This window comes from Globicephala melas, chromosome 20 (assembly GCF_963455315.2).
Source record: "Globicephala melas chromosome 20, mGloMel1.2, whole genome shotgun sequence".
In the NCBI taxonomy this organism is placed as follows: domain Eukaryota; kingdom Metazoa; phylum Chordata; class Mammalia; order Artiodactyla; family Delphinidae; genus Globicephala; species Globicephala melas.
The window spans coordinates 40,619,482-40,646,696 of NC_083333.1; the positions used below are offsets into that span (position 1 = coordinate 40,619,482).

At 52.1% G+C, this 27,215-nt stretch overlaps 1 protein-coding gene across 2 annotated transcripts in view; it reads left to right on the plus strand.

Moving 5' to 3' along the window:
• The window catches only part of ACLY (ATP citrate lyase), a 42,888-nt gene that overhangs the window by 13,667 nt on the left and 2,006 nt on the right, over window positions 1-27,215 (plus strand). Inside the window, exons 11-26 of one of the 2 annotated variants that reach the window (XM_030840277.3) lie at window positions 1,477-1,594; window positions 3,578-3,732; window positions 4,183-4,273; window positions 5,360-5,389; window positions 8,523-8,664; window positions 8,949-9,117; window positions 10,878-10,982; window positions 12,159-12,355; window positions 14,806-14,887; window positions 15,584-15,694; window positions 20,026-20,153; window positions 20,751-20,844; window positions 22,883-23,037; window positions 24,381-24,531; window positions 24,731-24,874; window positions 26,924-27,037. In XM_030840277.3, coding sequence (XP_030696137.1) covers window positions 1,477-1,594; window positions 3,578-3,732; window positions 4,183-4,273; window positions 5,360-5,389; window positions 8,523-8,664; window positions 8,949-9,117; window positions 10,878-10,982; window positions 12,159-12,355; window positions 14,806-14,887; window positions 15,584-15,694; window positions 20,026-20,153; window positions 20,751-20,844; window positions 22,883-23,037; window positions 24,381-24,531; window positions 24,731-24,874; window positions 26,924-27,037 — 1,986 coding nt within the window. The remainder of the gene's footprint in view (window positions 1-1,476; window positions 1,595-3,577; window positions 3,733-4,182; window positions 4,274-5,359; window positions 5,390-8,522; window positions 8,665-8,948; window positions 9,118-10,877; window positions 10,983-12,158; window positions 12,356-14,805; window positions 14,888-15,583; window positions 15,695-20,025; window positions 20,154-20,750; window positions 20,845-22,882; window positions 23,038-24,380; window positions 24,532-24,730; window positions 24,875-26,923; window positions 27,038-27,215) is intronic. The other variant, XM_030840278.3, reaches the window with a different exon arrangement.

The window sequence follows — 27,215 nt, forward strand, 5'->3', positions numbered from 1 at the left end:
TCTGCACCTCCTAGCGTTTCTGTTTCCCAATCATCTGCCCCTTCTCCAAAAGGTTGGCATGAGGAAGTGTCTGATGCCCTGGGGCTCCTGCTCTTCCAGCCAGAGGCCCGTCAGCCTGGGTCCCTGTGCACAAGTCAGGGGCGTGGGCCCCAGTTTAAAGAAAGTGTGACTGCTGGTCAAGAAGGATGACAGCTAGCGTGTCTCGAGACTCCTCCCCTTCAAGGGGGCCGCCTCAGGAGGCCACGTATCCCATCCTGTCAGGTGCTCACTGAAGCCCTTCAAAAGAGTGTCTTCCATCTGGTAGTTCCACATAAGCTTTGAAAATAATGCATAGGGCTTCCCTGGTGGCGCAGTGGTTGAAAGTCCTCCTGCTGATGCAGGGGACGCGGGTTCGTGTCCCGGTCCGGGAGGATCCCACATGCCGTGGAGCGGCTGGGCCCATGTGCCATGGCCGCTGAGCCTGCACGTCCAGAGCCTGTGCTCCGCAACGGGAGAGGCCCACGTACCGCAAAAAAAAAAAAGAAAGAAAATAATGCATAAATAAATGTCAGTCTTGAAAGTCTGAGCTCTCGAGAAGGAGGGGACCAGGCCTCGCCAGTCCTGCCTAAAACAGGTCCCTAATTGGACCTGATTCAACAAACAGATCTGACACAGGTGAATCTCAACAGCTTTGTTTTAACTTCTGAGCAGCCTGTAATAAAGGCAGCGCGTCGATAAGGGCGGTTATGTCTGGAGCAGGAACTGTGTGTAGAGCTTCCCGTGAAATGCCACGAGCGACAGAACGTAGACTCAGTAAACTTGCCCTCCATCTGGAGAGACAAAACTGGTCCACACCTGTACGTGCTCCCACGTTTCCAAAGTTGATACCCATTGCAATGCTTTTCCCCCAAATCACTTGAAGAAGCTTTTGTAGGACTTTGACATTTAAGTAGACAATGTCCTGATCACCCTGACAGCTCTTGCATAGGACCTCGGTATAGAGTTTCCCCCAAAATTGCAGTAAGAGAACAAGGACGACTATAGATTGGGATAAGAGAGACCAGCAAAGCCCCACTGGTGTTGGAGGCCCAGCACCCCGCGCATCGAGGGGTGTCACCGCTAGGTGCCCCATGTTCTCACCTCAGCACCATTAACAGTGGTTGCTTGTCCTGGGCCTTTGGGTCGCTTGTGTGTGCAACACGTGTAAAATTCTTGAGTGCCAGGGCCTGCCGTGCTTTGTGAGAAGCCGCCCTATTTTTTTCGTTTTGTTTTGTTTCTGGCTGTGCCGCACGGCTTGTGGAATCTCAGTTCCTCGACCAGGGGTTGAACCTGTGCCGCGGCAGTGAAGGCGCTGAATCCTAACCACTGGACCACCAGGGAACTCCCAGCAGCCCTTGTAATCTACGCCCTGGGACATTTGTTTCCCATGGTTATAAACGCTTGCTTTATGGCTGCGTTCATTCTAGTCACATGTCTGTTGTCCCTTGGTGCTTCCAGGGCATCGTGAGAGCGATTCGAGATTACCAGGGCCCCCTGAAGGAGCACGAGGTCACGATCTTTGTCCGAAGAGGTGGCCCCAACTACCAGGAGGGCTTACGGGTGATGGGAGAAGTCGGTAAGATGGGGAACCTTTTCTGTCTCTCCCACCCTGAGTGTCACGCCTCCTCGGGATTCCTGCAAGAGTCAGTCTTCCAGTGCCTCCGTGCCCTCCCCCCCGCCTCTGGAGGTGCAGCTCGCTTCTGCTGCTGTTCTGTGCCCTCCTGACACAGAGCACCTGACCGAAACCTAAACTCGGAATGGGCAGGAAGGCATTTTCATTCAGCTGTTCACTTAACAAATAATTGTGGAAGGCCTGCTGTGTGCCGGGCCCTGTGCTGAACCCTGGGGTCACAGCCACGTGCGACAGATGACGGGCAGCGAGCCCTCGTGCAGTTGAGAACAGTGACTGCAGTGTCAGGCGGCATGAAGGAAGATGAGCAGGGAGAAGGGGCGGGACATCTGTGCCTCTAGCATCTGTGGGAGGGGACAGGGCAGTTTTAAATGAGGCAATCGGAGAACGCTTGACCAGAAAGGTGGCATTTGAGCAGAGACCTGGAGGAGGGAGCAGTCAGTGGTGACTGTCTGCCGAGGAAAGGGCAAGTCCCAAGGCCCTGGGGTAGGACGAGCTGGGAGGGCTGAGGGACTGGGGTCGGGAGAGCAAAGGCAGGGGGTCCGGGGATGGAGGCAGAGAGGCCGAGGGAGCAGATATGCGCGGGGCTAGAACAGGTCCCGTGGGCACTTGGCTGTGACCCTGGCAGCTGCTGGAAGACTGAGCAGAGGAGTGACACCATTTGACTTAGGTTTGAGAAGGTTGTTTAGGCTGCTGGGTGGAGACAAGACCAGAGGGCAGCCAGGTCGAAGCAGGGGGACCACCTAGGAGGCTGCGGCAGCCTCTAGGGCAGAGTGGTGGCCTGGACTGGGGGGCGGAGGAGGGAGACAGTGGTAAGTGTCCAGGCCCCGACCGCTGGTGGCCTGGTTGGAGGGAGGGGTCTGGTAATTGATAGAACCGGAGGGAGTTGCCCCTCGCTGAGGTGAGGGCAGAGAGGATGTGGGTCCATTTTGGTTTCCTTTCTTCCTTCTGCATTTTGGGCGTCTCCTGCAGGCTCCTGAGACCTCAGACTCAGAGCCGTCAAGAACTTGGGGACCATGTGATGTCAGTGAGGACTAAGACTGGGTCTCCCTGAGTTGACCTGATAGAACCAGCAGCTTTGGTCTTGAGTGCAGCACGACCCCGTTGCTAAGAGCAGTTATGTGTGGGGTGGGGGGGTGTGAGGGTGAGGATATGAGACACTCCTGCTCGGTGATCATGCCCTCTAACAGGAGAGACAACCTTTCCACCTTCCCATTTCCCCAAATCTGATATCCATGGCAAACACTGACCCACCTAGGTCACTTGAAGTGGTACCAAGTCCTAGTTTTCACCTGAAACTGTGGACCTGCCATGGACGTAGCCCTCGGAACAGCACGGTGAATGTTACTCAGTCATGCCTGGGACGTTCAACTCACGGGACAATGAACAAGTAAACAGCGGCTGGAACAAGAGGCTGTTTGGTGGGGATCTCCAGGCAGGGCGGTGTGGAGGGGAGCGACTGTCGAGGTCAGAAGGCCTTTCCCAAGAGGTGGCACTTGAGCTGAGCTGAGTGACAGCCAGGTGACAGCTCCATGCAGAGGAAGGAACAGGGCCAGAGCCCTGGGGAAAGGAGCCCGGCTGTTGAGGAACAGAGGCCGGGCCTGGGTGGCTGCAGCGTGGTGGCCACGGGCGACAAATCTGGAGGGGGTCGGAGAGCCGGGGAACGTGAGGAGCGCAGGCTCTCGTGCTGCCTGTGGTCACTGGAGAGTGTCTGTAAGGCTCTTTCTTGCTCTTACTGGCAGGTAACCTTTACAGAGTTTTGTTTGATGGTGAAGATAATGACCACCAACTTCTCCTGGGATAATTGGTCTTGCACAGAAAGCGCCAGACATCGGGCGGGCTGTGAAGGGGCCTTGCCAGTCATATGGCCTTCCTTGCAAGGCACTTATTAGGAGACTTGAACCATGGATCCTTTTCCGTCCCTCACAGGGAAGACCACTGGGATCCCCATCCACGTGTTTGGCACTGAGACTCACATGACGGCCATTGTGGGCATGGCCCTGGGCCATCGGCCCATCCCCAATCAGCCGCCCACAGCGGCCCACACTGCAAACTTCCTCCTCAACGCCAGCGGGAGCACGTCGGTAGGTGCCAGTCTTCCTCTGCCGTAAAGCCTGCAGAGTCATCTTTGTCGCCCCTCACATCCCATCCCATCCTGGGCACGGTCCCCAGCTTTTTGGGGGCACTGGGGAGGTATGGGGAGAAGGTAGTATGTGGTTGGTTTCTGTATCTCTGCCAGTTTTTCCTGCCCTATCAAAGTAGTGTAATGGAAAGACCAGGGATTTTTTAATCAGACCTGAGTTCAAGGGAGGGACCTTGGTGGGTATCGCCAAGAACCTCAGTTTGCTCACCTGTGGCTTGGGGACAATACTAATTCCTATCTCAGAGGGTTGTTAACTAGTTCTTTTGGAAACAGCTTGTAGAGAACAGAGCTGTGCATAGTTCTTGTTACCTGAGTTCTTTGGGGCCTTAATGACCGGTAGCTTTTTTTCCAGCTGTTCCCTGCGACTGTTTCTCTCTCCTTGTTCCCCCAGACTCCAGCCCCCAGCAGGACGGCGTCTTTTTCTGAGTCCAGGGCTGATGAGGTGGCACCTGCAAAGAAGGCCAAGCCTGCCATGCCACTAGGTAACTCCCAGCAGTTTCAGGACCCTCCTGTCCCCCTTCCCTTCCTGGGCCCCGCTGGGCCAGCAGAGGTGGATGGAAAGCGGTTTGGGCTTTGCTTTTGGGCCTGGTGCATGGGATGGGAACTGACACGAGGAAGTGGTGGCTGGAGCCTTCCCCGTGGGCTCTCCTGGTGCTGAGGGCCCACGCTGCGCCTGGGTCACCCCACTCCCCATTGTCTTCCCCTCCGCCCCCTTCTATGGGGTGTGTGAGCTGGGCAGGGAGGCTGCGGAGGAGACAGGGTTACAGAAATACCAGGTGGGGGCAGCGTCCCTCAGCCTCTCCTCCTGAGTGGACGGCAGGAGCCCAAAGCTCAGAACGGCGGAGAACTCCCGCGCCCATGCCCCCAGCCATCCTGGGGCTCTTCCCAGGACAGTCCCTTCCGGTGAGCCCACCGCAAGGGCGCACATGGTCTCCCAGCCCGTCTGTGCTTTGCCTGCTCGTCTGTCCCTCCTGTGATTCATGAGAGACGTGATCCCTGCCAGCCAGCCCTTGCGACCAGCACTAGGTAACCTGTGTTAGTTACCGCTGGGCTGACATGGCCTGTGTGGCCTCTTCCCGGGACGGACGGAGCGTGCTTAAGGCATCTTGTGAAATAGTGACACTGGCTCCAGGCGCTCAAGATTGGAAGCCGCCGCCCTGCAGTCCCCAAACCGGTAGCTTTGTCCACAGCACAGAATGACAGGTCCAGTCCCTCGGCCTAATCATCTCATTGTGCTTCATGGGGACAAAACAGGTCAAGAGGGTGGGAGCGGGCCTGCTGTCCCTCTGGAGGGCCTGGGCCTTTGGTGCTCAGCACACCCTCCAAGCCTTGGTGCTTTTGCTCCTCTCTGCGCTCTGTGGGCCTTCTCCCCTTCTTGCCTCCACTCTGCTGATCGGGGGTCTCTCTTCTGTTGGCCTCGCTCCTGTCTGTTGTGAATAGACAAGAGACGGGGAGCGCAGCAGCCCTGCAAGGCTTGTCCATGGACCTCTCCCTGTTCCCACCCGCTCCCTGCAAAGCCTCCAGCCATCAGCGGGTCACTCAGTTGCCTTGGTCATTTTCTTTGACAGATTCAGTCCCAGGTCCAAGATCCCTGCAAGGTAGGATGCCCCCAGCTCCGCGTGTGGCTTGATAGCGGGTTACAGTCTTACGGTGTGCTTTGTCTCCCCGTCCCCGGTGGGTTGCAGTGTTGTCTGGTATACTTTCTGTCCCTGCCTTGGTGTGGCCTGCCCCAAGTCCTAGTCTTCGCTCTCCTTTCTTTCCCACCCCTGCTTATTTCACACCCCCGCTTTCCTTGCCGTGGGGCTGTGACTCCATGTGGGAGGGGGTGGAGAGCGCAGGACGGGCAAGAGCCAGGCCCACAGCCTTGGGCAGTGGGTGGAGCTGAGGAGGGAGGGTCCTCCTGGGAAAGAGGGAGCCATGGAAACTGAAGGGGGCGTGGCAGAGCCAGCGGGCCAGAAGGGGAGCCACTGACCACCTGATTTTCATCTACATCCCATGATGTCCTCGTTTTCTTTTCCCACCTCAGCCTCACCACCGCCGACTTCAGCCCAGACTCCCAGCACCAGGGACAAGTTTAGATTTCTCTGGGATTTGGGTGGAAGACAGAATGGAGAAGGAGAGAGAGAGACCCGGAAGGGTGTGCAGTAAATCTGGAGGAGGGACTGGGCTTTGTCTGCTGTGTGAGGTCACTGTTTAGCAGGGACATTTTCTGTGTGTGTTCACACAAACTTGTACACGTTCACCTGTTGACCGAGGTGAATAGGTGAATCGGTTCAAAGCGTCAGCGCCTTCATTTACCTTTTTGACATTGACAGCTGTGAGAGATCCCCCGCTCTGGGGAAGGGGAGTTTCTGGTGAAGGGGGGTTTCGTAATGATGACCTCTGACTCCTTGCTAAGAAGAGGAAAGGGGTAACTAGGCAAGGTCAAGTAGCCCTTCCTCCCCTACCTCTGGCATCATCCACTGTTACCTAAAAGACCAGACCTGAGGCTGAGCCCTGTGCAGAAGGACAGAAGGAACGGGGGCAGACTCTCAGTGAGAGCTCTTGGCTGTGGAGGGTGGAGGTGGGGTTTAGTCTCACTGTCCTGGGCGGTGCTGAGACGTGGGAGAGGAAGGATGGCGGTGGATCAGGAAGGGAGGGTAGATTGGGCCAGGACAGCAGAGCCAGTGGAGGAGCCTGGTGGGGGCTTAGCCCCGGAGCACAGGTTCTCTCTGGGGCCTCCATCTGTGCTGCTGCTGGGCTGACGATTGCCACCTTCAGCTTTGCCTTCTCTGTGCTCTGAGAGCTCCAGTTCTGCCCCCGTTCGAGCTGGAAGTGCGGGTGGGTTCGTAGAGATTCCAGGCCTTGTCCTGATTTCTGTAGCCTCTCGGGTGGACAGATGGGTGTATGTGCACTTGCGTGCGTGCTGACTCTTGGGGATGTGGGCTCCCCGAGGATGGGGAGTGGTGGGGCCGTGCTGGCTTTATATCCCTCCTCAGTTGCACAGTTGAGCTGCATCTCAGGTTAGGACAGAATCCTGGCTCTGATGCTAGACGACCTACAATCTTCGTCATTTGGCAACTCTGGCCTTCAGTTTTCTGGGACTGGAAAGTGAGGGAACTGGATTAGGTGGCCTCCCTTGTTCTGTGATCTCACGTCTCATTGGAACCCAGATGGGTCCAGGGCACAGTAAATCCCGGGTGTTTGCACCAGCAGGAGCCTTCTGTCATGAGAAGCTTATGGCTGTGATGGAAAAGGCAAGCCTGCGTAGGGATGAGAATCTTACATGCCTTGGGAAACTGGTCTCTTTTAGCCAAGCCTGTGCTAGTACAGTAGGTTAATTAATACCAATGCCCCTGAGCTCTCTGCGTTATTTTCCTTGGGGGAGCTGAGAACGTCCCCTGTGGGCTACTTTTCTCCAGCAGAAAGCAGGAAGGTCAGGTGACCTGCCTGTCTGGGGCGACAGCTCAGGAGGAATGCACTTCTGCCAGCTCTTGTTGTTCCCCTCACCCCTTTCCTGACGCCCCTTTCTGCCCCTTTCCTGCCGCCCTGTCCAAGAGCATTGTTCCGAGCAGGAAAGAGCCACCTGGGAGGAGGCTGTGGGGAGAAGGTCAGGTGGAAGGTCAGTTAGGATCAGGCTACAGCAGACCTCTTCATTGGACCTACGCTGACCTAGAATCAAGAGGATTCAAATCCTGTCCCGAGCTGGCTTATGTCCAAGTTCACAGGCGATAAGGATTGTTGGGGAGCTGTTTGAAGTCTTGTGGTAGACAACAGGGTCCCACGGTATAGCACAGGGAACTATATTCAGTGTCCTTTTATAAACCATAGTGGAAAAGAATATAGAAAAGAATATATAGATGTATAACTGAGCCACTTTGCTGTACAGAAGAAATTAATACAGCATTGTAAATCAACTATACTTTAATTTTAAAAAGTCCAAGGGATTTCCTTGGTGGTCCAGTGGTTAAGACTCCATGCTTCCTAAGTCAGAAAGAGAAAAACAAATATCGTATGTTAACGCATATATGTGGAACCTAGAAAAATGGTACAGATGAACCAGTTTGCAGGGCAGAAATAGAGACACAGATGCAGAGAGCAAACGTATGGACACCAAGAGGGGAAAGCAGCAGTGGGGTGGTGGTGGGATGAATTGGGAGATTGGGATTGACATGTATACACTAATATGTATAAAATAGATAACTAATAAGAACCTGCTGTATAACAAATAAATAAAATTAAACTTTAAAAAAAAAACAAAAAAACCAAACGACTCCGTGCTTCCACTGCAGGGGGTACAGGTTCAACCAATCCCTGGTCGGGGAACTAAGATCCCGCATGCCCACGCCCCCCGAAAAAAAATAAAGTTAAAAAAAAAAAAACTTTCGGTCACCCAAATTGGGAGAGCTTAACATTTTTTTCTGGTGACTTTAAATAATTGATCAAGCCCTCATTTGCATATACATACCTTTCCTGTGAAGTTGAGCAGGTCCTGTAGGAATTCTGCTGTCTGTTCCCTGCTGAGCCCTTTGCCAGCCAGGCAGGTTCCCTCCGTTCATTTTGCGCTCTCTGCCACCTCTTTCCAGAAGAAATCTAGGCGCCTCCTCCCCCACGTTCTCAGAGTTCCGTCTTCTTGACATTCCTTTGCAGTTTTGACGCCTCGCCCTCGCGGGACGTGGGGCGTGGAGGGGTCTGGCAGGCAGCCCCCAGGGGGTGTGTTCTGGGTATACTCGCTCTGTCTCTGCCCCCCAGGAAAGAGCGCCACCCTCTTCAGCCGCCATACCAAGGCCATCGTGTGGGGCATGCAGACCCGGGCCGTGCAGGGCATGCTGGACTTTGACTACGTCTGCTCCCGCGACGAGCCCTCGGTGGCTGCCATGGTCTACCCTTTCACGTGAGTCGCGCACGGCAGGGAGGCTGGACGCGGCCACTGAGCGGGATGTCCTCATCCCATCTCCTCCAGCAGCAGCACAGAGCTGGGCGAGCCCTGGATTGTCCCCTTTGCCCGAGAAGCATCTGCCCACCCCAGACGGGGTGGTCGATGTTCCTGGGGGATCTTTTTCCCCCACAGACTAAACTCTTTGAAGGCAGACCCTGCCTTTCCGCCTTCCGGGTGAAGCCCCTCCCGAGCCCTGGCCGGTTAAGAGTGTCCTGACCCCTCCTCTGCCTTCCTCACAGCGGGGACCACAAACAGAAGTTTTACTGGGGTCACAAGGAGATCCTGATCCCCGTCTTCAAGAACATGGCTGATGCCATGAAGAAGCACCCGGAGGTGGATGTGCTGATCAGCTTTGCCTCCCTGCGCTCAGCCTATGACAGCACCATGGAGACCATGAATCACGCACAGGTAGCTCCCTGCGCCCTGGGGCAGGAGGCAGGGGCACCCTGAATGGCGTCCGCTGCGACAAAGGCCTTGGGACTCGGGACTGGCCAGTGATTGGGGGGATAGTGGTTGGAGACCTGATCTTCAGGAGGCAAGGTAGTCACCAAGGGTTGGTGGGCTGCTTACCCGGGCTGCCAGAGAGTCAGTCCGGGGCCGTCTGCCTCCACCAGGTCCTCTCTGTGCTGAGACTGGCTTTCAAAACAGGATCAAAAGCACTTTTTTTGCTTACTGTAAAATTGTTACGTATTTATTATAGAAAAGAATTAAATGCTGATAGTAAGAAGAAGAGGGTAAATACCTCGGGTCTCATTTCCCAGAAATATGGTTGCTGACGTTTGAGTACATCCTTATTCACACCTTTTTCTGGGTTTGAACAAATGGAATAACGCTGTATCTATCTTATAATCCTTCAGTGACTCTTTCCACATCAATACTTACCAGCAACATCATTTTTGCTTTTTCGAGTCTCATGATGAGCATAGATCCTTAATTGTTTCCCCAGCATAAATGTCTCGAGGTCAAACTGCTGCATCAGAATGTGCAGATTTGAAAGCTTTTGATCCATCCTGCCCAGGGGCCCTCCAGAAAGGTCCAGAACTGGGGATGTAAACTCCCATCACTAGCATGAGAACGACTGTTTCTCTGTACCCTTGCCAACATTGAACGCTTGGACATAAAGAACGTACATACTTGACAAAATGATAGGCATTCTATTTAATTTGCATATCTTTGATTATTAACTAAGATGAGCTTCGAAAATACGTATTGGCCATTTGCATTCTGTGACACGGCCTCGCCTCCTTTTTCTCTGTTGAGCTGTTTATCTTTTTTGTTACTGATTTGTAAGAGCCCTTAGGGATTAAGATACTGAGTTTTCTGTTCAAAATTATTGTCTGATCCCAGACTGGCTTACTTCAGTTTATGACTGGAGTAAACTTGTTCTGATATCTCGATGAAGCAAAAAAGAAAACACACCTGCTAAAAATGAGTGGCTTTTCTAGTTTAGAACAGAGGTTGGTGAACTACAATGCAAGGGCCAAACCCAGCCCCCTGCCTGTTGTAAATAAAGTTTTATTGGAACACAGCCATGCTCACTCATTTACATATTGTCCGTGGCTGCTTCTATGCTGCAGAGGCAAAATTTAGTCGTTACCACAGAGACCACATGACCAACAGACCCCAAAACACTGTCTGGCCCTTTATAGAAAAAGTTTGCCTTGGATCTTCCCCCCGACCCGCCAACCCCCTCTGGCTTCTCCCTCAGCCCACTGTCTGGTCCAAGTGTGGAAGCAGCTTGTTTCTATCAAGGTTTTGTCCTGTGGGGGTGTAGAGTCAGAGCCTCAGAGGGCACAGCAGGGATAGCCCTGGATAGCTGCTTTATGCTCCGGCACCTGGACACGTGGGAAGCAGGTGGGGCTGAGTCTCATGAGTTTTTGGATAGGTGAGAATAAACAGTTTTGACTACAGCAAGTTTTCAGAAACATTTGTTCCACTTGGTTACTGACTCACTGTGGTGTTAACCAATGGAGCGCAGTTTTGGGTGCCTCTCTTTGGGGGGAGGGTTGAATGAGCAGGGTAGGAACAGAGGCCTGTGGGAAGAAGGGGGTGCATATTGTTATCATTACTCCTGGAAGGGGCCCTGGGAGATGGGTTCTGGAATGGTCACTGCCTCGACATCTCTAGTGGTGAAATGATAACGGGAAGGGACTATCCTCGTGCCCTAGATCCGGACCATCGCCATCATAGCTGAAGGCATCCCCGAGGCCCTCACGAGGAAGCTGATCAAGAAGGCAGAGCAGAAGGGAGTGACCATCATTGGACCTGCCACCGTGAGCATCCCTTCCACTTCTGGGCCCGTAGGAAGCTCATTGCTGATGCTACTGTCTCCCATCTAGTTTGAAAAGATTGAGAGAGTACCTGTTGAAAGTCAGGCTGTCCATTTCCAGTGAATTTTTTTTTTCTGGCTGCGCCGTGCGGCCTACAGGATCCTAGTGCCCCAACCAGGGATCGAGCCCAGGCCCTGGCAGTGGAAGTGCTGAGTCCTAACCACTGGACCGCAAGGGAATTCCCTGTCCACTTCAGTTAATAAAGGGCTCTCCGCAGACCATATCACCTTTACAGTTTCGAGGGGCTAACAAGATTTTTTTAAGTGTCCACCCTCAGACAACCATAGCATGGTCTTTGATTATTCCTTCAACTGTAAACCAAAGAAGAATCTACCTAGGGACCTTATTTTTGACCCAAAGGCCTTTACATAAGAAAAAATGGCCCTGTGAATGTTTTTTTGTTTTTGTTGTTTGTTTTTATTTAGTTGTTGCCTTAAAAATTTGGCTGAAGCTAAGAATTTTTTTTAACATCTTTATTGGAGTGTGCTTGCTTTACAATGGTGTGTTTCTGCTGTATCACAAAGTGAATCAGCTGTACGTATACATACATCCCCATATCCCCTCCCTCTTGCATCTCCCTCCCACCCTCCCTATCCCACCCCTCTAGGTGGTCACAGAACACCGAGCTGATCTCCCTGTGCTACGCGGCTGCTTCCCACTAGCTGTCTGTTTTACGTTTAGTAGTGTATATATGTCCATGCCGCTCTCTCACTTCGTCCCAGCTTACCCTTCCCCCTCCCCATGTCCTCAAGCGTAAGCTTTTTGAGCTAAGCAAGGGACCTTTCATCTTGGAGACAGAGGGTGATCTTGAGCAGAGGTGCACACTTGCATCAGACACTTTTACTGGGTGCTGTTGCCCTTTTGGAGCAGAAGAGGCGACCTGACCCTGAGTGTACACCTCCAAATCTGCAGTCGTAAGCCACGTTTTACCAATAAGGCTCCCTTTTTTCTGTGTGATGTCTCTTGATGGGAGAAGAGAGTCTTCCTCAGCAGGAACCCCGACATGCAGGTGCTGGCCAGGGTGGGCTGGGCGGGTAATCCAGGGCTCTGTGACCACCCCCCGAGCTCTATGGTCAATCAGCCCGCCCTCCTCCCTGACCGCGGTTTCCGCCCTTGCAGGTTGGTGGCATCAAGCCCGGGTGCTTTAAGATCGGGAACACGGGCGGGATGCTGGACAACATCCTGGCCTCCAAGCTGTACCGCCCCGGCAGCGTGGCCTATGTCTCGCGTTCGGGCGGCATGTCCAACGAGCTCAACAATATCATCTCTCGGACCACGGATGGCGTCTACGAGGGCGTGGCCATCGGCGGGGACAGGTGATCAGCTGAGGGACAGGGCGCTAGGTCCTCTATCTCTGCTCGCCGCCCGCCGCTGAGCTCCATGCACACAGGGATGTTTCTTAAGTCCATAAAGTGGGGCATCTCTTCTCTGTCTCAGGACCAACATGAGCATAAGATCAGAAAATACAGAGAAAAACACAGGAAGGTGTTTTAAAAGGTGTTTGGGCTTTGGGGGTAATTCCCTTTGTTGTCTGAGCTGTGGCCGGAGGGTGGCAGCAGAGTGCACTGCTTAGCAGGGCTCATTCTGAAATCAGACCCTGGGGGTTCAAATCCCAGTTTCCCTGTTTGGGGGGGCGGGGTGGGGGCAATCCTGGGCAGGTTTCCAACCCTCCCTAGACCTCCATCAGCCTTACGTAGCAAATGGGTAAGGTCATAATCTCTACCTCCTGGGGTTGCTGGAGGATTAAGTGAGACTAACACAGGGCCTGTGCTTAGTTAGTACTCAGTGCTAGTTGTAGTTAATAAGAGTGAAAGGAAACACTGTTCCTTTACTCACTACCATACTCATACTTCTGGCCACAAATGTGGCCAGATTTTCCCACACCAAGCAGTTCTCTGATTCTCTGCAGATAGCAACTGGAGGTCCTACAATTCAGTTCAGTTCTGACACTCTACTTCAAGATGGCATCATAGCGTCAGGTCCCACAGGTTCAGGGCTCAGTCCCACAGGAGTGCCCCCAACTTCATATGTCAGTCACAAGTCCAGCCCTCTGGTACTTCTGACCACCGGCTATAAATCAGAGGCTCCCATGATCCCCTCCTCGAGTTCGATAATTTGCTAGAAGGGCTCACAGAACTCAGGAAAAGTTTGCTCACTAGCTTACCGGCTTATTACAAAAGGATGCAACTCAGGAACAACCAGATGGAAGAGGTGCATAGGGCAAGGCATGTTGGGTGCGAGGAGCTTCCCTGCCTTCTCTGGTGAGCACACCGCAGGAGCCCTCCAAGAGTTGCCTCATGAGAACAAAAGACACTCCTATCACCCCCATGACTAAGGAAATTACAAAGTTTTTAGGAGGGCTGTGTCAGGAACCGGTGTCAAAGACCAAATATCAGAACAGACGATGCTCCTAGCGCCCCTGGTCACTCAGGAGATTACAAGGGTTCTCAGAGCTCCGTGTCAGTAACTGGGAGCAGAGACATACATACTTCTTATTATTTCGCAGATAGTGTCCTCATTATTTTTGTTAGTAGGAACAGTAATCGGTAGGTCATCAGTTGAGTAATGTCTTCGAGCAATGCTTCGTATTTATTACCATAATAAATGTTAGCCATCACTGTTTACTGTCGTTACTGCTGTCACTGCTGCAGCTGTTTGGCTCAGGAAGCAAAAGCTGTTGGGAGAGTGAGTCACCTTGTCAAGGCTTTCTGGCTCCGCCAAGTCATTTCAAATGGAACAACTGTGTGAGAAGGGAGAGGTCTTCAGGGAGGTGGCCTTGGGACCCTAGTCCCCAGGTGCTCCCTGACGAAAGGCTCTGGGTCAGACGGGTCTGGGCAGTGCTGCCAGTTATACTGTCCTCTTGGGATTTAAATGCCCCTGAGCATATCAGAAGCACTCGAAGATCTACAAGGACCTTGTAGATCTGAAGCTTACTTGGCCTTAAACAACTCTTTTGCAAACTCATGTGACAGTAGAAAATTTAAAAAAATATTTTGGTTTATACATAGACCTTCTAGCAATCGCCTAGGATATAGCTTGGTACATTGTATTAATTATCTTTTGCTTTGTATTAAAAAAAGTCACCCCAAAACAAAGTGGCTACAAACAACAATAAACGTGTACCCTCATGGTTCTTGTGCGTTAGGCTTCAGGGCTCAGCTGGGCAGTTCTGGCAGGTGGGCTCTCTGTTGAGGCGGTCAGATGTGGCACGCTGGAGGTGACCCATCCACGTGGCCGGCAGGTGGTTCTTCTCTGTGGGCTTCTGCACAGGCTGCTGAGAGTCCTCAAGACTCGGCGGCTGGCTTCCCCTAGAGCGAGCGATTCAGGGGAGAGCGCTGGACAGAAGCAATTTTTTTATGACCCCGCCTTGGAAGTCAATGTTACAGAATGACTTCCTCCATATTTTGTTCCTTAGAAGCTAATCATTAAACTCAACCCAAATTCAGGAGGAGAGGCATGAGTTTCCACACTTTTCAAAGAACTTGTGGACATATTTTAAACTCACCCCACATGTGCTCTCGAGGCATCTCTTACTGCCGTATGAACTTCTCTGGGCTCACTAATTCCTCTTCCTTCCCTTCCCTTGTGCCCCATTTACTACCTCCCCCTCCCCCGTTATTCCTAAGGCATCTCTGGACCCTCACTGGGCATCCACACCCACAAAAAACCCCACAGTGTTCTTAGTACAGGTGTGCTTCCCACACGGGTACACACACCTCACCTCACCGAGTCTCCTGCTCATGAATATCCTCCCTGCTCTCACCAGGTACCCCGGCTCAACGTTCATGGATCATGTGTTACGTTACCAGGACACTCCAGGAGTCAAAATGATTGTGGTTCTTGGAGAGGTGAGTTATTTTTAAAAAATGGTTTTACAGCGGAGATTGACACAACACTGTAAATCAGCTATGCTTCAATTAAAATAGAAAAGGTTACTTGATTATTAAAGTAAAAAAAAATTTTTTTCTGATTATAAAAGTAACGATGATTTTAGTTTTTAAAAAAATCATGCATTTTGGTTATCTATAACTGAAAGTGGCAGTCCCTGGTAATCCTGCTCCCTAGACACTGGGGCTTAGAGGCTGCCACGGTTAACACTGCCATGTTTGTTCCTAGGAGAGAAGTTCTTGCCTCTCAGCGGCACAGATATTTTAGTGCCAGCAGAGGAGAAGCTTTCACTGGCTGGCCCCAGTCTGTCCCTGGTGGGCAGTGGGTAGCTGGAGTCAAAGAGCCTCTCTTACTTGTGCCCCTGATCAGGTCTGGTCCTAAATTATCTCATACCCTTAGATCAGGAAAGGGGAGTTCCGGGGACTCTCCGAGGATACCCACTGCCCTTTAAACATTCTTCCTTGCATCTGATCTCAATCTTCCAGGCCAAAGCCCATGTCCCCTCATTTTCTAGCCAAGTTCTAACTCGGGACACCTGATGGCCCTGGCCTCTACCTGATGTGGGACAGATTTCCTGCTGCACTGCTGCTCTAGGTGCAACTCAGAATGGGTTCCACTGACTTGGGGGCTTTTTCTTGTTCCCTGTTCTCTGGCAGATAGGAGGCACGGAGGAATATAAGATCTGCCGGGGCATCAAGGAGGGCCGCATCACCAAGCCCGTGGTCTGCTGGTGCATCGGGACCTGTGCCACCATGTTCTCCTCCGAGGTATAGCCATGACAGATCCCTGCTGGGCAGGGAGGCCGAGAGGGGGGGCGTCTGCGGGGAGCCGTGTGGTCGTCTTATGAAGCAGCTGGTTCCTTCGATAAACGTTTATTACCTGCTTGGTTCCTACAAGGTCCAGCTGGGGCCCTGCTCTCTAGAAGCTAAAATCCAGTTGGAAGAGACAAACTCATAGCCAGATTAAGGCCAGAACAAGGCTCTGAGTCCCTTCTCAGAGTAGAAGCAATTTACTGCCTGGAGGAGTTGAGGTGGCTTCCTGGAGAAGAGGAACCGCTCCTTAAGGAATAAGGAGGAATTTGCTGAGCGAGAGGGAGGCCTGGGAGGGAGAGGATACACCCTAGGCTCAGAGCTGGGGAGGGCGGTGGTGGGAAGTTCTGCACGGGGAGAAGCTGTAGAAGAAAACCTCTGTATGTGTTACCATGACCGGATGCCCGTGACAGTGCCTGTGGGCAGAAGTAAGTACAGCCTGTAGTGGACGTTAGATAGAAAAGCTCTGAGCTGTCGGACTCCTGCGGGGTGGGATCGGCCAGACCTCAGCCCCTGTAGTCCAGCTTAGACAATCCTCTATCTCGAAGATGGCCCACCTGGTGAGGAGGAAACCGAGGAAACCACCACCTGTCACCCATCAGTTCATCAGTGGCTGAGCAGGCTCTGCGTGTAAGGCCTTGACCTCTGCTCTGTGTATATGAAATAAAACTCGGCCATCAAGGATTCCTGCAGCAATGATAATCCCTACGCTTAAACCCTCGATTCTTCGAGTTAGCCTGTCACCCTATCCTTTCCCCCGGATTGCTTGCCTTTCCCCTTCAGAGTCCTGCCCTCCTCCAAGTGGCAGTATTTTGTCCGGTTGTAAAATGCACCTCTTTTGAACCAGCAGTTCCATTCCTGCAAATTTACTCTGTGGGTCTGCGTGCAAAAATATTTCAAGGTATGTGTACAAGGATGCTCACTGCAGTGTTGGGATGGCAAGAAAAGGAAACACCCTAAATGCTGGTCGGGAGGGGACTGTGTCCTCGCGGCACGGCCACGTAATTGGAAAGCAGGCAGGAGAAGAATGAGGTGCATTTTGAGATGTCGACATAGAGTTCAGGTTATGTTGACTCTAAGAAGGGGCAGGGTGCGATAAATGCTTATCATAGGATCCATCTGGTGTAACTATGAACTGTGTACGTGTGTGTATCTGTTTTCTAAGTGAAACGGGAGGGAGCAGGTCACGGAATCCTGCCCATCGTCCAGGGCTGAGCTCCACTCTCACAGGCTTGAGAATCAGCTCTTGGTGGATCTGTGTGACTGGGGCAAGTCGTTTAGCCTCTCCGTACCTCAGTTTCCTGAGCTGTAAAAAGGGGATGATTCGGGATTGTTGCCTCACTTACATACGAAGGTAATTGTAAAGGTCTGCCACATACAGTTCTTAGCAAATACTCATGTCCATTCTTCAACACACCTGTTCCATGAAGCTCTTCCTGATTCTCTTTCTTTTTTTTTTTTTTTTTTGCCGTACTTGGGCCTCTCACTGTTGTGGCCTCTCCAGTTGCGGAGCACAGGCTCCGGACGCGCAGGCTCAGCGGCCATGGCTCACGGGCCTACCCGCTCCGCGGGCATGTGGGATCTTCCCGGACTGGGGCACGAACCCGTGTCCCCTGCATTGGCAGGCGGACTCGCAACCACTGCGCCACCAGGGAAGCCCCTGATTCTCTTTCTTCACGGCTGCTCTCCCCTCCACCACAACAGCCAAAAATAATTCCTCCCTTCCCTCCAGGGTTTCTCTTCACCAGCTCTGCTGTATAAGAGCCCCCCACCGCCCCACTCCCGTTATGCCGAGGGCACCTCCTAGAGGGCAAGGACCCTGCTCTTCTGTTTCTGGCCAGGTGCTCAGCATCGCCCTGTGGGTAGGGCAGGTCCTCAAGGTGTTTTGCTTTGTGATTCATTTTTTTAACAGTTTTCTTTGTGTAGTTTCAAGGATATACAAATGTAGAATAGTACCTTGACAGGCCAGCTAAGAAGTGCTTTTTGATTTCTTGAACAGGTCATATGACTTTGCAGAGCTTTCTGCCCTGTAGAGGAGATGAGATAGGTAACATCCTCAGTTCAGTGCCTCGGGGAAACTGAACTGAGAACTGGGCTCTGGGAGTAGAGACAAGGGGACAGTGGTAAGGTGGCATTTTCACACAACACTGGTCCTGTAGCAGTGGTCCCCCAAACAAAAACAAACAACGGGAAGCTCCTGTAAATTATGAACATGCAATATCATCTCTCTCCCTTCTAAAAGCTTTAGTGTTAGCTTTGAGAAATCTGAGTTACACTTGCTTAACTTCCTTGGACGCAGTGTTCTCTAAGTTTATGTGAGTACAGACCCTCCTTCCCACCCCATCCACCCATGCAGATTAAATGCTAAAGAAGGCATTGGGAACCCACTTTGAAGCATGTGTCTTCAAGCCTCGCTAACTGGAGCAGTGGCTCCTAACCTTTTCAACACTTGAGCCCCTTTTGTTTTTTTTGTTTGTTTGTTTGTTTGTTTTTTTGTTTTATTATTTTTTTTTTGCTTGGTTTTTGTGGTACGCGGGCCTCTCACTGTTGTGGCCTCTCCCGTTGCGGAGCACAGGCTCCGGACGTGCAGGCTCAGCGGCCATGGCTCACGGGCCCAGCCGCTCCGCGGCATGTGGGATCTTCCTAGACTGGGGCACGAACCCGTGTCCCCTGCATCGGCAGGCGGACTCTCAACCACTGTGCCACCAGGGAAGCCCTTGAGCCCCTTTTGTTATATGTCGTGCTAGAGCACAGTGAGAGGCCACATTGCCTGGTTCAAATGCTACCACGTACTACCTGTGTGACCTTGGGCAAGTGACTCTACCCCTCTGTGCTTCCATTTCCTTGTTGAGAGGAAACAGTCATAGCTACTGAGTGATGACATTTGCAAAGCTCTTAGAAAAGTGCCTGGACACAGTGTTATTTAAACAGGGAAGGTATTGTTATGATTACCCACCACACCTGCCCTAATCAGGGTTTTATACCAAGTTTCAATAGGTTAATTCCTTTTCCTTGTTGCTGAATCAGAGACAACAGGTAACACGTAGCTCTTCTGATTGGTTTTCTCTTCCCTCTCACTCCCCATAACAGTTACCCCTCCATATTCTGTTGAGTTTATAGTTTAATCTTAGTTCATGCTCAGGTGGAAGGGGGCAATAGCTAATTGGCTCCCTGTGATCGTTGCTAAGTAGGAATACAGTACAGGCCAAATGGTGCAAAATCTGACTTTTTTTTTTTTTTTTTTTGCGGTACTCGGGCCTCTCACTGTTGTGGCCTCTCCCGTTGCGGAGCACGGGCTCCGGACGCGCAGGTTCAGCGGCCATGGCTCACGTGCCCAGCCGCTCCGCAGCACGTGTGATCCTCCCGGACTGGGGCACAAACCCACGTCCCCTGCATCGGCAGGCGGACTCTCAACCACTGCGCCACCAGGGAAGCCCAAAATCTGACTTTTTATAAGAAGCTGGAAATTTGTTGTTGTTGTTGTTATTAATTAATTTATTTACTTGTTTTTGGCTGCGTTGGGTACTCGTTGCTGCACACAGACTTTCTCTAGTTGCGGACGGGGGTTACTCTTCGTGGCGGTGCGCGGGCTTCTCATTGTGGTGGCTTCTCCTGTTGCTGGGCATGGGCACTAGGCGCGCGGGCTTCAGTAGTTGTGGCACGCAGGCTCAGTAGCTGTGGCGCACGGGCTTAGTTGTTCCGCGGCATGTGGGATCTTCCCGGACCAGGGCTCGAACCCGTGTCCCCTGCATTGGCAGGCGGATTCGTAACCACTGCGCCACCAGGGAAGTCCCATTTGTATTTTTAATGATACCTTCTGGTGTTCTGTTTTGCTTAATAAGGGTACATCCTTTATACAAAGTATGCGCAGGACAGTCAGATCATGCCTATGAGCTCAGCTTAGCTAAGGTTGGCAGTTTGTAACTTCGCACAGTTGCTCAAAACTAATGGCTATTCTCTGTCTCCCTACCCCCACCCCAACAAGTGCCCCACGAGAAGCCAGATGAAGGTGTTTGTGGAGTTGGGCACCTGGCTTGGTGTCCTGGGTGTAGTGCCCCAGCTGTGTGACCTTGAGTAAGCCCTTGAACTGCTTGCTGCCTCGGGTTCTCATCTGTGAATGAGAGTCAGCCATCGTGCCTATTTATTGAGCCTTCTGGAGGCTTGAAGTGATTCACATAGAGCACTGAGTGGGGTCCGGCCTATAATCAGTGCCGATGGTCCCAGGAGCCTTTGTCCTCTCTTTCGGGGGATTAACAGGCCTGGTAAAGCCGTTCTCCTTTGCCTTCCAGGTACAGTTCGGCCACGCTGGAGCTTGTGCCAACCAGGCTTCTGAAACTGCAGTAGCCAAAAACCAGGCTTTGAAGGAGGCTGGAGTGTTTGTGCCCCGGAGCTTCGATGAACTTGGAGAGATCATCCAGTACGCGGAGCTGGTGGAGCATGCCACCTCCCTGTCCCTTTCCCATTCCCTCCCGAGGACAGCACCCTCTCCAAAATATAGGTGTCTGATATTCCTGGACCCTCTCAGGTGTCTAAGGCAGCTCTACGGATGGTGCAAAATCCTTTCTTTTTGGCTTTCATTTTGTTTTGTTTCTAGAAGCAGCAGTTACGCACCGTTCAGACTGGTGTTAAAAACATTCCGTTTCTGAGCCTACCTAGTTGGCGGGCCATAAATGAGAGAAGGGCATAGAAACATTAGAAAATGTCATCTCAAACCAATTGATAAAGAGCTGCTAGATAAGCTATTGTCTCTTCCTGTTCCTTCCCTCTGGCCTTCCATGGCCTCCAGATTCTCAGCCTTCTCTAAAGCCCCATTCAGAGGCAGTGGGGCAGGCCTTGGCTAGAACCTGTTTTCGTTTAGTTCTCGGGAATCCACCTGGTAACTGCAGACAGGAGGGGGTACAGAGCTGGGAAACTCTGGGGTAAGAGGGAGGACCGTTCGTGGGGCAGCTTAAAGAGCCCAGAAGAATAAAATCCACATGGATGTCTTTTCTCCTCCCCTTCCCCTGCCTCCCAGGTCCGTGTACGAGGATCTCGTGGCCAGAGGGGTCATCATACCTGCTCAGGAGGTGCCGCCTCCGACGGTGCCCATGGACTACTCTTGGGCCAGGGTAGGTGCCACGTGTGTCCCTGACTGTGTGGGCAAGGTGCACTGGAGCTTGTGAGGTGGCCCCTTTTGACCAGCAGGTGAAACAAATGCAGGGCCCAGGAGGGCAAGGGGCGGCGTGTATCTCCCACAGCTGTGTGGCCTGACCTGGGGACGGGGGCTGGGGACAGACGACGTCCTCTAGAGCTGTTTGCACCTGCTAAGAGATTTCAGGCTACTTGTCTAAGGCGGGGGCATAGATAAAGAGGGAATTTCCTTATATACAAGAACTCTTAGAAATCAATTTTAAAAAAATAATTTATAAATTATTTACTTATTTTTGGCTGCGTTGGGTCTTCATTGCTGCACGCAGGCTTTCTCTAATTGCGGCGAGCGGGGGCTACTCTTCGTTGCGGTGTGTGAGCTTCTCATTGCGGTGGCTTCTCTTGTGGAGCACAGGCTCTAGGCGCGCGGGCTTCAGTAGTTGTGGCACACGGGCTCAGTAGTTGTGGCTCGCGGGCTCTAGAGCGCAGGCTCAGTAGTTGTGGCTCGCGGGCTCTAGAGCACAGGCTTAGTAGTTGTGGCACACGGGCTTACTTGCTCTGCGGCATGTGGGGTCTTCCTGGACCAGGGATCGAACCCGTGTCCCCTGCACTGACAGGTGGATTCTTAACCACTGTGCCACCAGGGAAGTCCCTAGAAAATCAATTTTTAAAAGACCAGTACCCATTAGAAAAATGGATAGGAGATGTCCTTTCAACATAAAGAGATGCTCAACTTCACTCTATAAAAAAACCAAAGTAGAAGCTGTGACACCAATTTTGCTCTACAGGTCAGCAAAGAGAAAAAAAAAACAGTTCTCTGATACATTGTTTGTATGGGTGTGAGGAGGCTGCTACATTCATTCATTGGTGGCGAGAGTGGAATTGACACAGCCTTTGTGAAAGGCAGTTGGGTAATGTCAATCCAATTTAACAGCACTCCTACCTTATGGCCCGGCCGTTCCAAGTCTGGAAAGCTCCTTCCAGGAAATGCTTGCGTACACACACTTGTTCAAGAATATTTTTCTAGTTGATGGTCATCAGTGGAGGAATGGCCAACCTGTAGGATTGTCATACGAGGGGATACTCTACAGTAGTTAAAAGGAATGAACTAGATCTACGTATGTGCTGACATGTGTAGAGCTCAGATTCATTGAGTGACCAGCACATTATAGGACAGTATTTATATTACGATTATGAAAAATGTAGGCACGCAAAACACCGTTGTCTCTTCTCCACGTGTCTATGCGTGTAAATAAAAGTGGAGAAAGAAAGGTCAAGAAAGATGTCCACTAAACTAAGAAACACGAAGGCAGAAAACCAAGATGGGGTGGAGGTCAAAGGCAACATGATTTTAGCTGTTCTAGTGTGGATTTTTTAAAAGGAGGATGTATTCATGTTGCTTCTATTAAAACATAACTTAAAAGCATTTCTTAAGTTCACAAGGGATAATTGAAGAAATGGGCTTGGACAGAGTTAGCTGATGCTACCCCTGTTGTGCCCCAACTCTGGAAACGGAGGATTCAGGAGCTCAGTCCCCTCCCCCAGGGAAAGGACGTGTTGAGGGGATTCCCCATTTTCCCAGCCATGTGCCTCATTGTTTTGCTGGGGGACTGGTAGCTGTGTGTAGAGTATTTTAAAAATTGTCCCTTGGGATTCATTCTTCCATTTCTTAGCCAGGCGACCTGGGACTGGTTACTCTGTTTGTGAGGTTAAAATGAACCCCTGGATTTCAACAGCTTAGCGAACTGCCTGGGCCCGCAAACGCTTGGTAAAGACCAGCAACAGTGCCCAGGCTGAGCGGGTGCCATGGCGTGACTGCTCCTATTTTCTACGCCCCACATGATCTAATAAAAGGGCTTTTGCGTTTCCTTATTGGGAGGACTTTGAGAGCCGTTGCTTGGCCGCCAGAATTTGAGACCTGCCTGGGACACTGGTTCTGGGCACAGACAGTGGGGCTGTTGTGGGAAAATCTCTGTGGTCACCACAGCCCTGCTTGCCTCTGCCCCCATCTCTGCTCAGGAGCTGGGCTTGATCCGCAAACCTGCCTCATTCATGACCAGCATCTGTGATGAGCGAGGCCAGGAGCTCATCTACGCAGGCATGCCCATCACTGAGGTCTTCAAGGAGGAGATGGGCATCGGCGGGGTCCTCGGCCTCCTCTGGTTCCAGAAAAGGTGAGGCGTGGAGGGCAGAAGATGGCAGGGCCCCGTGACTCAGAGTTAATTTTCTTCCCCTGACAAGGGAGTGGGAGTGGGCAGCCTTGGGGACCATGTCCAGGTCCACTCTTTATGGCCACAGATCAATTGAAAGGTCAGAGAAAAGAGATAAAGGCTGGTCCTAGGTCTTCCAAGGACAGAAAGGCCAGCCTTAACCAAGAGAAGTAGAAAGCAATGACCTCATCAGGGATCTTGTATCAGCCCCTTTCCCATGGGAACTTTTAAAGAAACGGGCCAGAGTTGAATGCAGGCCTCTTTGAGAGAAAGGTAGGGGTTAGCAAAGGAGGTCTAGAGGCGTCCAGTAGCTTAAGGAGTGCAGGCCTGCTGCAGTTGCTGAACTGGCACAGTTAAAGTACCTTGTATTGTGTCCTCTGTAAATTTGTGTCTCATCAGCCTGCATGGAGAAAAAAATTGGTTTTCTCTGCAGCTCCCAAGCTTAGCCCTCCCCTGGGACTGACAGTTGGGCAAGGAGGCCGATGAGTACATGTTCACAGAGCCCTGGCTTGGAGTGGCTCTGGGCAGAAAGCCAGGTGGAGGTCTTGGTTTGTGTCCTGCCCTCACCTGAAGAGAGATGGGTCTTGGTCCTGCTTTGGACCCTTTGGGAAAAGTTCAAGGGTTGTAACACCCGAGCAGGTTTTACTGTGTGTGCTCTTGCGTCCCCACGGCTCCAGACTTTGGTTTTTGTTTGTTTTCTTGTTTTTTGGGATTTTTTTGGCTGCACCGCTCAGCATGTGGGATCTTGTTTTTGGGGGGTTTTTTTGACTGCGCCGCACGGCTTGCGGGATCTTAGTTCCCCAACCAGGGATTGAACCCGTGCCCTCGGCAGTGAAAGCATGGAGTCCTAACCACTGGACCGCCAGGGAATTCCCCAGACTTTGTTCTTAATCATCAGCTGGGAGGCTGATCACTGTGCACTGTGAAAGGGACAGGGATCTCACCTCCTCTCTGGCATGTGGAGAGCAGTAACCACAAAAAAGGTCACATCCTGTCACAGCAACTCAGGCTGAAAACTGCCTAAAGAAGAGATTTCAAACCCTGCTTGCTAACCTCAGTTCTAAAAGCAGTATTTGATCTGGGCGACATCCAGAGCCACTCAGGAATCAGAGGGTGCTGCCTTGGAGTTGTAAGATAGTATTAGGCCTGGACTGGGAGGTCGCTGCCTTTCTTGAGTTTGAGTGACTTGTTCAAGGAGACGGGAGACAGGAGGACCGTGGCCTTGTCAGCGTATCTCCTGTTCAGCCTCTTGCCTTTGTTCCAGCTCTCCTGTCCTCTCCCCTTCACTCCTTTACGCCCCCCTCCAGGTTGCCCAAGTACTCCTGCCAGTTCATTGAGATGTGCCTGATGGTGACGGCTGATCACGGGCCAGCCGTCTCTGGGGCTCACAACACCATCATCTGCGCTCGGGCCGGGAAGGACCTGGTTTCCAGCCTCACCTCGGGACTGCTCACCATCGTGAGTACCGTCATCCTGGGAGGTAAACAGCAGGGACACCAGGCTTTAGCATCATGCCGCCTGGCTGCAGGAGGGTCGTAGAGGGAGCTGTGGAGTGTGACACCCCGTGCTGGGGGCTGTTCGGGGCACGCCGGATTGGCCTGCGAAGCTGAAGGGGACTCCGACAGCTTGGGGCGACATGGGCTGGCTTCTCCTATAGGGCGACCGGTTTGGGGGTGCCCTGGATGCAGCAGCCAAGATGTTCAGCAAGGCCTTCGACAGTGGCATCATCCCCATGGAGTTTGTGAACAAGATGAAGAAGGAAGGAAAACTCATCATGGGCATTGGTCACCGAGTGAAATCGGTAAGTTGTCGCTCTCAAGGCACTGGATCTACAGGGTGGATGAGGATGAGAGAGCACTGATCTAGTTGGGCACAGCCGGGCTCTCGGCTCCCAACATGAAAAGCTTTGTTGACAGATGCCAGCACTGAGGCAGCTGGGTTTTTTTGTTTTTTCTGTGGTACGCGGGCCTCTCACTGCTGTGGCCTCTCCCGCTGTGGAGCACAGGCTCCGGATGCTCAGGCTCAGTGGCCATGGCTCACGGGCCCAGCCGCCCCGCAGCATGTGGGATCTTCCCGGACCGGGGCACGAACACGTGTCCCCTGCAACGGCAGGCGGACTCTCAACGACTGCGCCACCAGGGAAGCCCGAGGCAGCTTTTTTTCCATTATAATACAGACTGCCCTTAAACAGTTTTTATTGTGTTCAGTTGTGGTGTGAAAATACAATGAGCTGGAAACTTGGTAACTTTAGCTTCCCAGGTGAATCTTAATAGGAGAAAGGACTAAGGTCAGGGTTAAGGGGACATATTGGTCACCATAGGCTACATAATGCTGCAGGTTGCTGTAACAAACAACTCCGAAAATCTCAGTGGCTCACAGCAGCAAAGGTTCGTTTCTTACTCATCCTCCATCCACTGTGGGTTGGCTACGGTGACGGCTCTGTCATCTCCACCGAAGGAGCAGCCCCTATCCAGGAGGTGCTGGTCTCATGTCAGAAGGAAAACAGCTGTGGCAGAACCACAAGAAAGCTCTTGAAGCTTCTGTTTGGACGTTGCACAGCCCCTTTTTCTTCACTGACATTTCATCGGCCAAAGCAAGTCAGTGTGGTTAAGCCTGACACCACTGGGGCGGGAAGAGTAATAAAATCAGGGCCAGCCCGATTGGGAGAGGCCAGCGTGACTATTCTAAGTAATTAATAGAGTCTCTCACAGGGCATCTAGTCCTCTGTGTGTCCTGTGTGAGCTGTGTTTAGAAATCAAAGGCAACGAGAGAAGGGGAGCTGCTCGGGGTCCTTGGCTCCGTAGCTCCAGAGCCCTCACTCTGCTGCTCTGAGCGGGGTGTATGACTCACATTAATACAAGAGGGTCATGCGTGCGATCCAGGCATCCCCGTGCTGGGCCAGCTCAGGGTAGATCCAGAGGCAGCTGGATGGCAAAGACTGAACCAGGGACGGTGGTTCCTTCTGAGGGATGTTGCATCTGGGCTCACAGAACTTGGCTCAGCCATCGCCACCTCCCAGGCAGACGGCACACGCACAGCGCAGGGCATCTTCCCCAGCTAGCGGCAGGCCTGTGCTGCCACGCCCAGTCTTTGGGTGCCTTCCTTCCTGGACTCCATCCTGACCTTGCGTGTCTTGGCCAAGGGAGGAGGTCCCTGTGGTATCGGGACTTGGCGGGCGCCTAACCTGTCTCACTACCCACCCCCCACCCCCAACAGGTGATTAGTGTGGGTCTCTGAACAGAAGGTTCATCTCCATTCATCTCAGGTCCAGACGTTTTCCTGGAATTTCAGGGATGCTTTGCTGCTCCACTGCCAACACGTGCTTGCTTAGTTAAAAACCTAGAACTTGGTTACAGCTTGACTACGTTGCCAAGCTGGTGGGCAGTATGGCTAGCGGCTAGAACCTCAGACTTCCCATTGAGGGTAGGCGCCCCAGCCCTGCTGCCTGACCCTATGGCTGACTTACCCAACATCGCCACATCTCAGGTGGTTTTGAGGCTCAAATAAGATATGAGAGGACGTCAAAAAACCTTAAGCCCCACAGCAGTGTCGTGATCTGTGCTGCATGGAATCATACATGTGGATCAAGTCCCTGAAACACACCTCCTGGATATGACACGTACAGTTGTGTCCACCTGTGTGGGACACAAGCATGAACATATCTTTTTTTTTTTTCCCCCTTTGGCCGTGCCACACAGCATGCAGAATCTTAGTTCCCCAACCAGGGATCCAGGCCCCAGCAATGAAAGCGCAGAGTCCTAACCACTGGACCACCAGGGTATTCCCAGGAACATGTCTTTTAACAGCAGTGTTAGAGTGGGTTCCTCTGTAACTTTGGGTCACTTCCTAGATAAACAACCCAGACATGCGCGTGCAGATCCTCAAAGATTACGTCAGACAGCACTTCCCTGCCACACCCCTGCTTGACTATGCCCTGGAAGTAGAGAAGATTACCACCTCGAAGGTAAAAAAGAAAATGTCCCTAATGCCCGAATCAGAGTTTTGGCTGAATTTCTCGGGGAAAATGAGAGCCAGGTTACATTTTGACTGTGCAGCTAAAATTGAACCTGGTTTTCTGGAAACTTTTGTTTCTGTTGTTTAACTAAGTTGAACAGGCGTACTAAGTGTCAACGAGGGGTTGG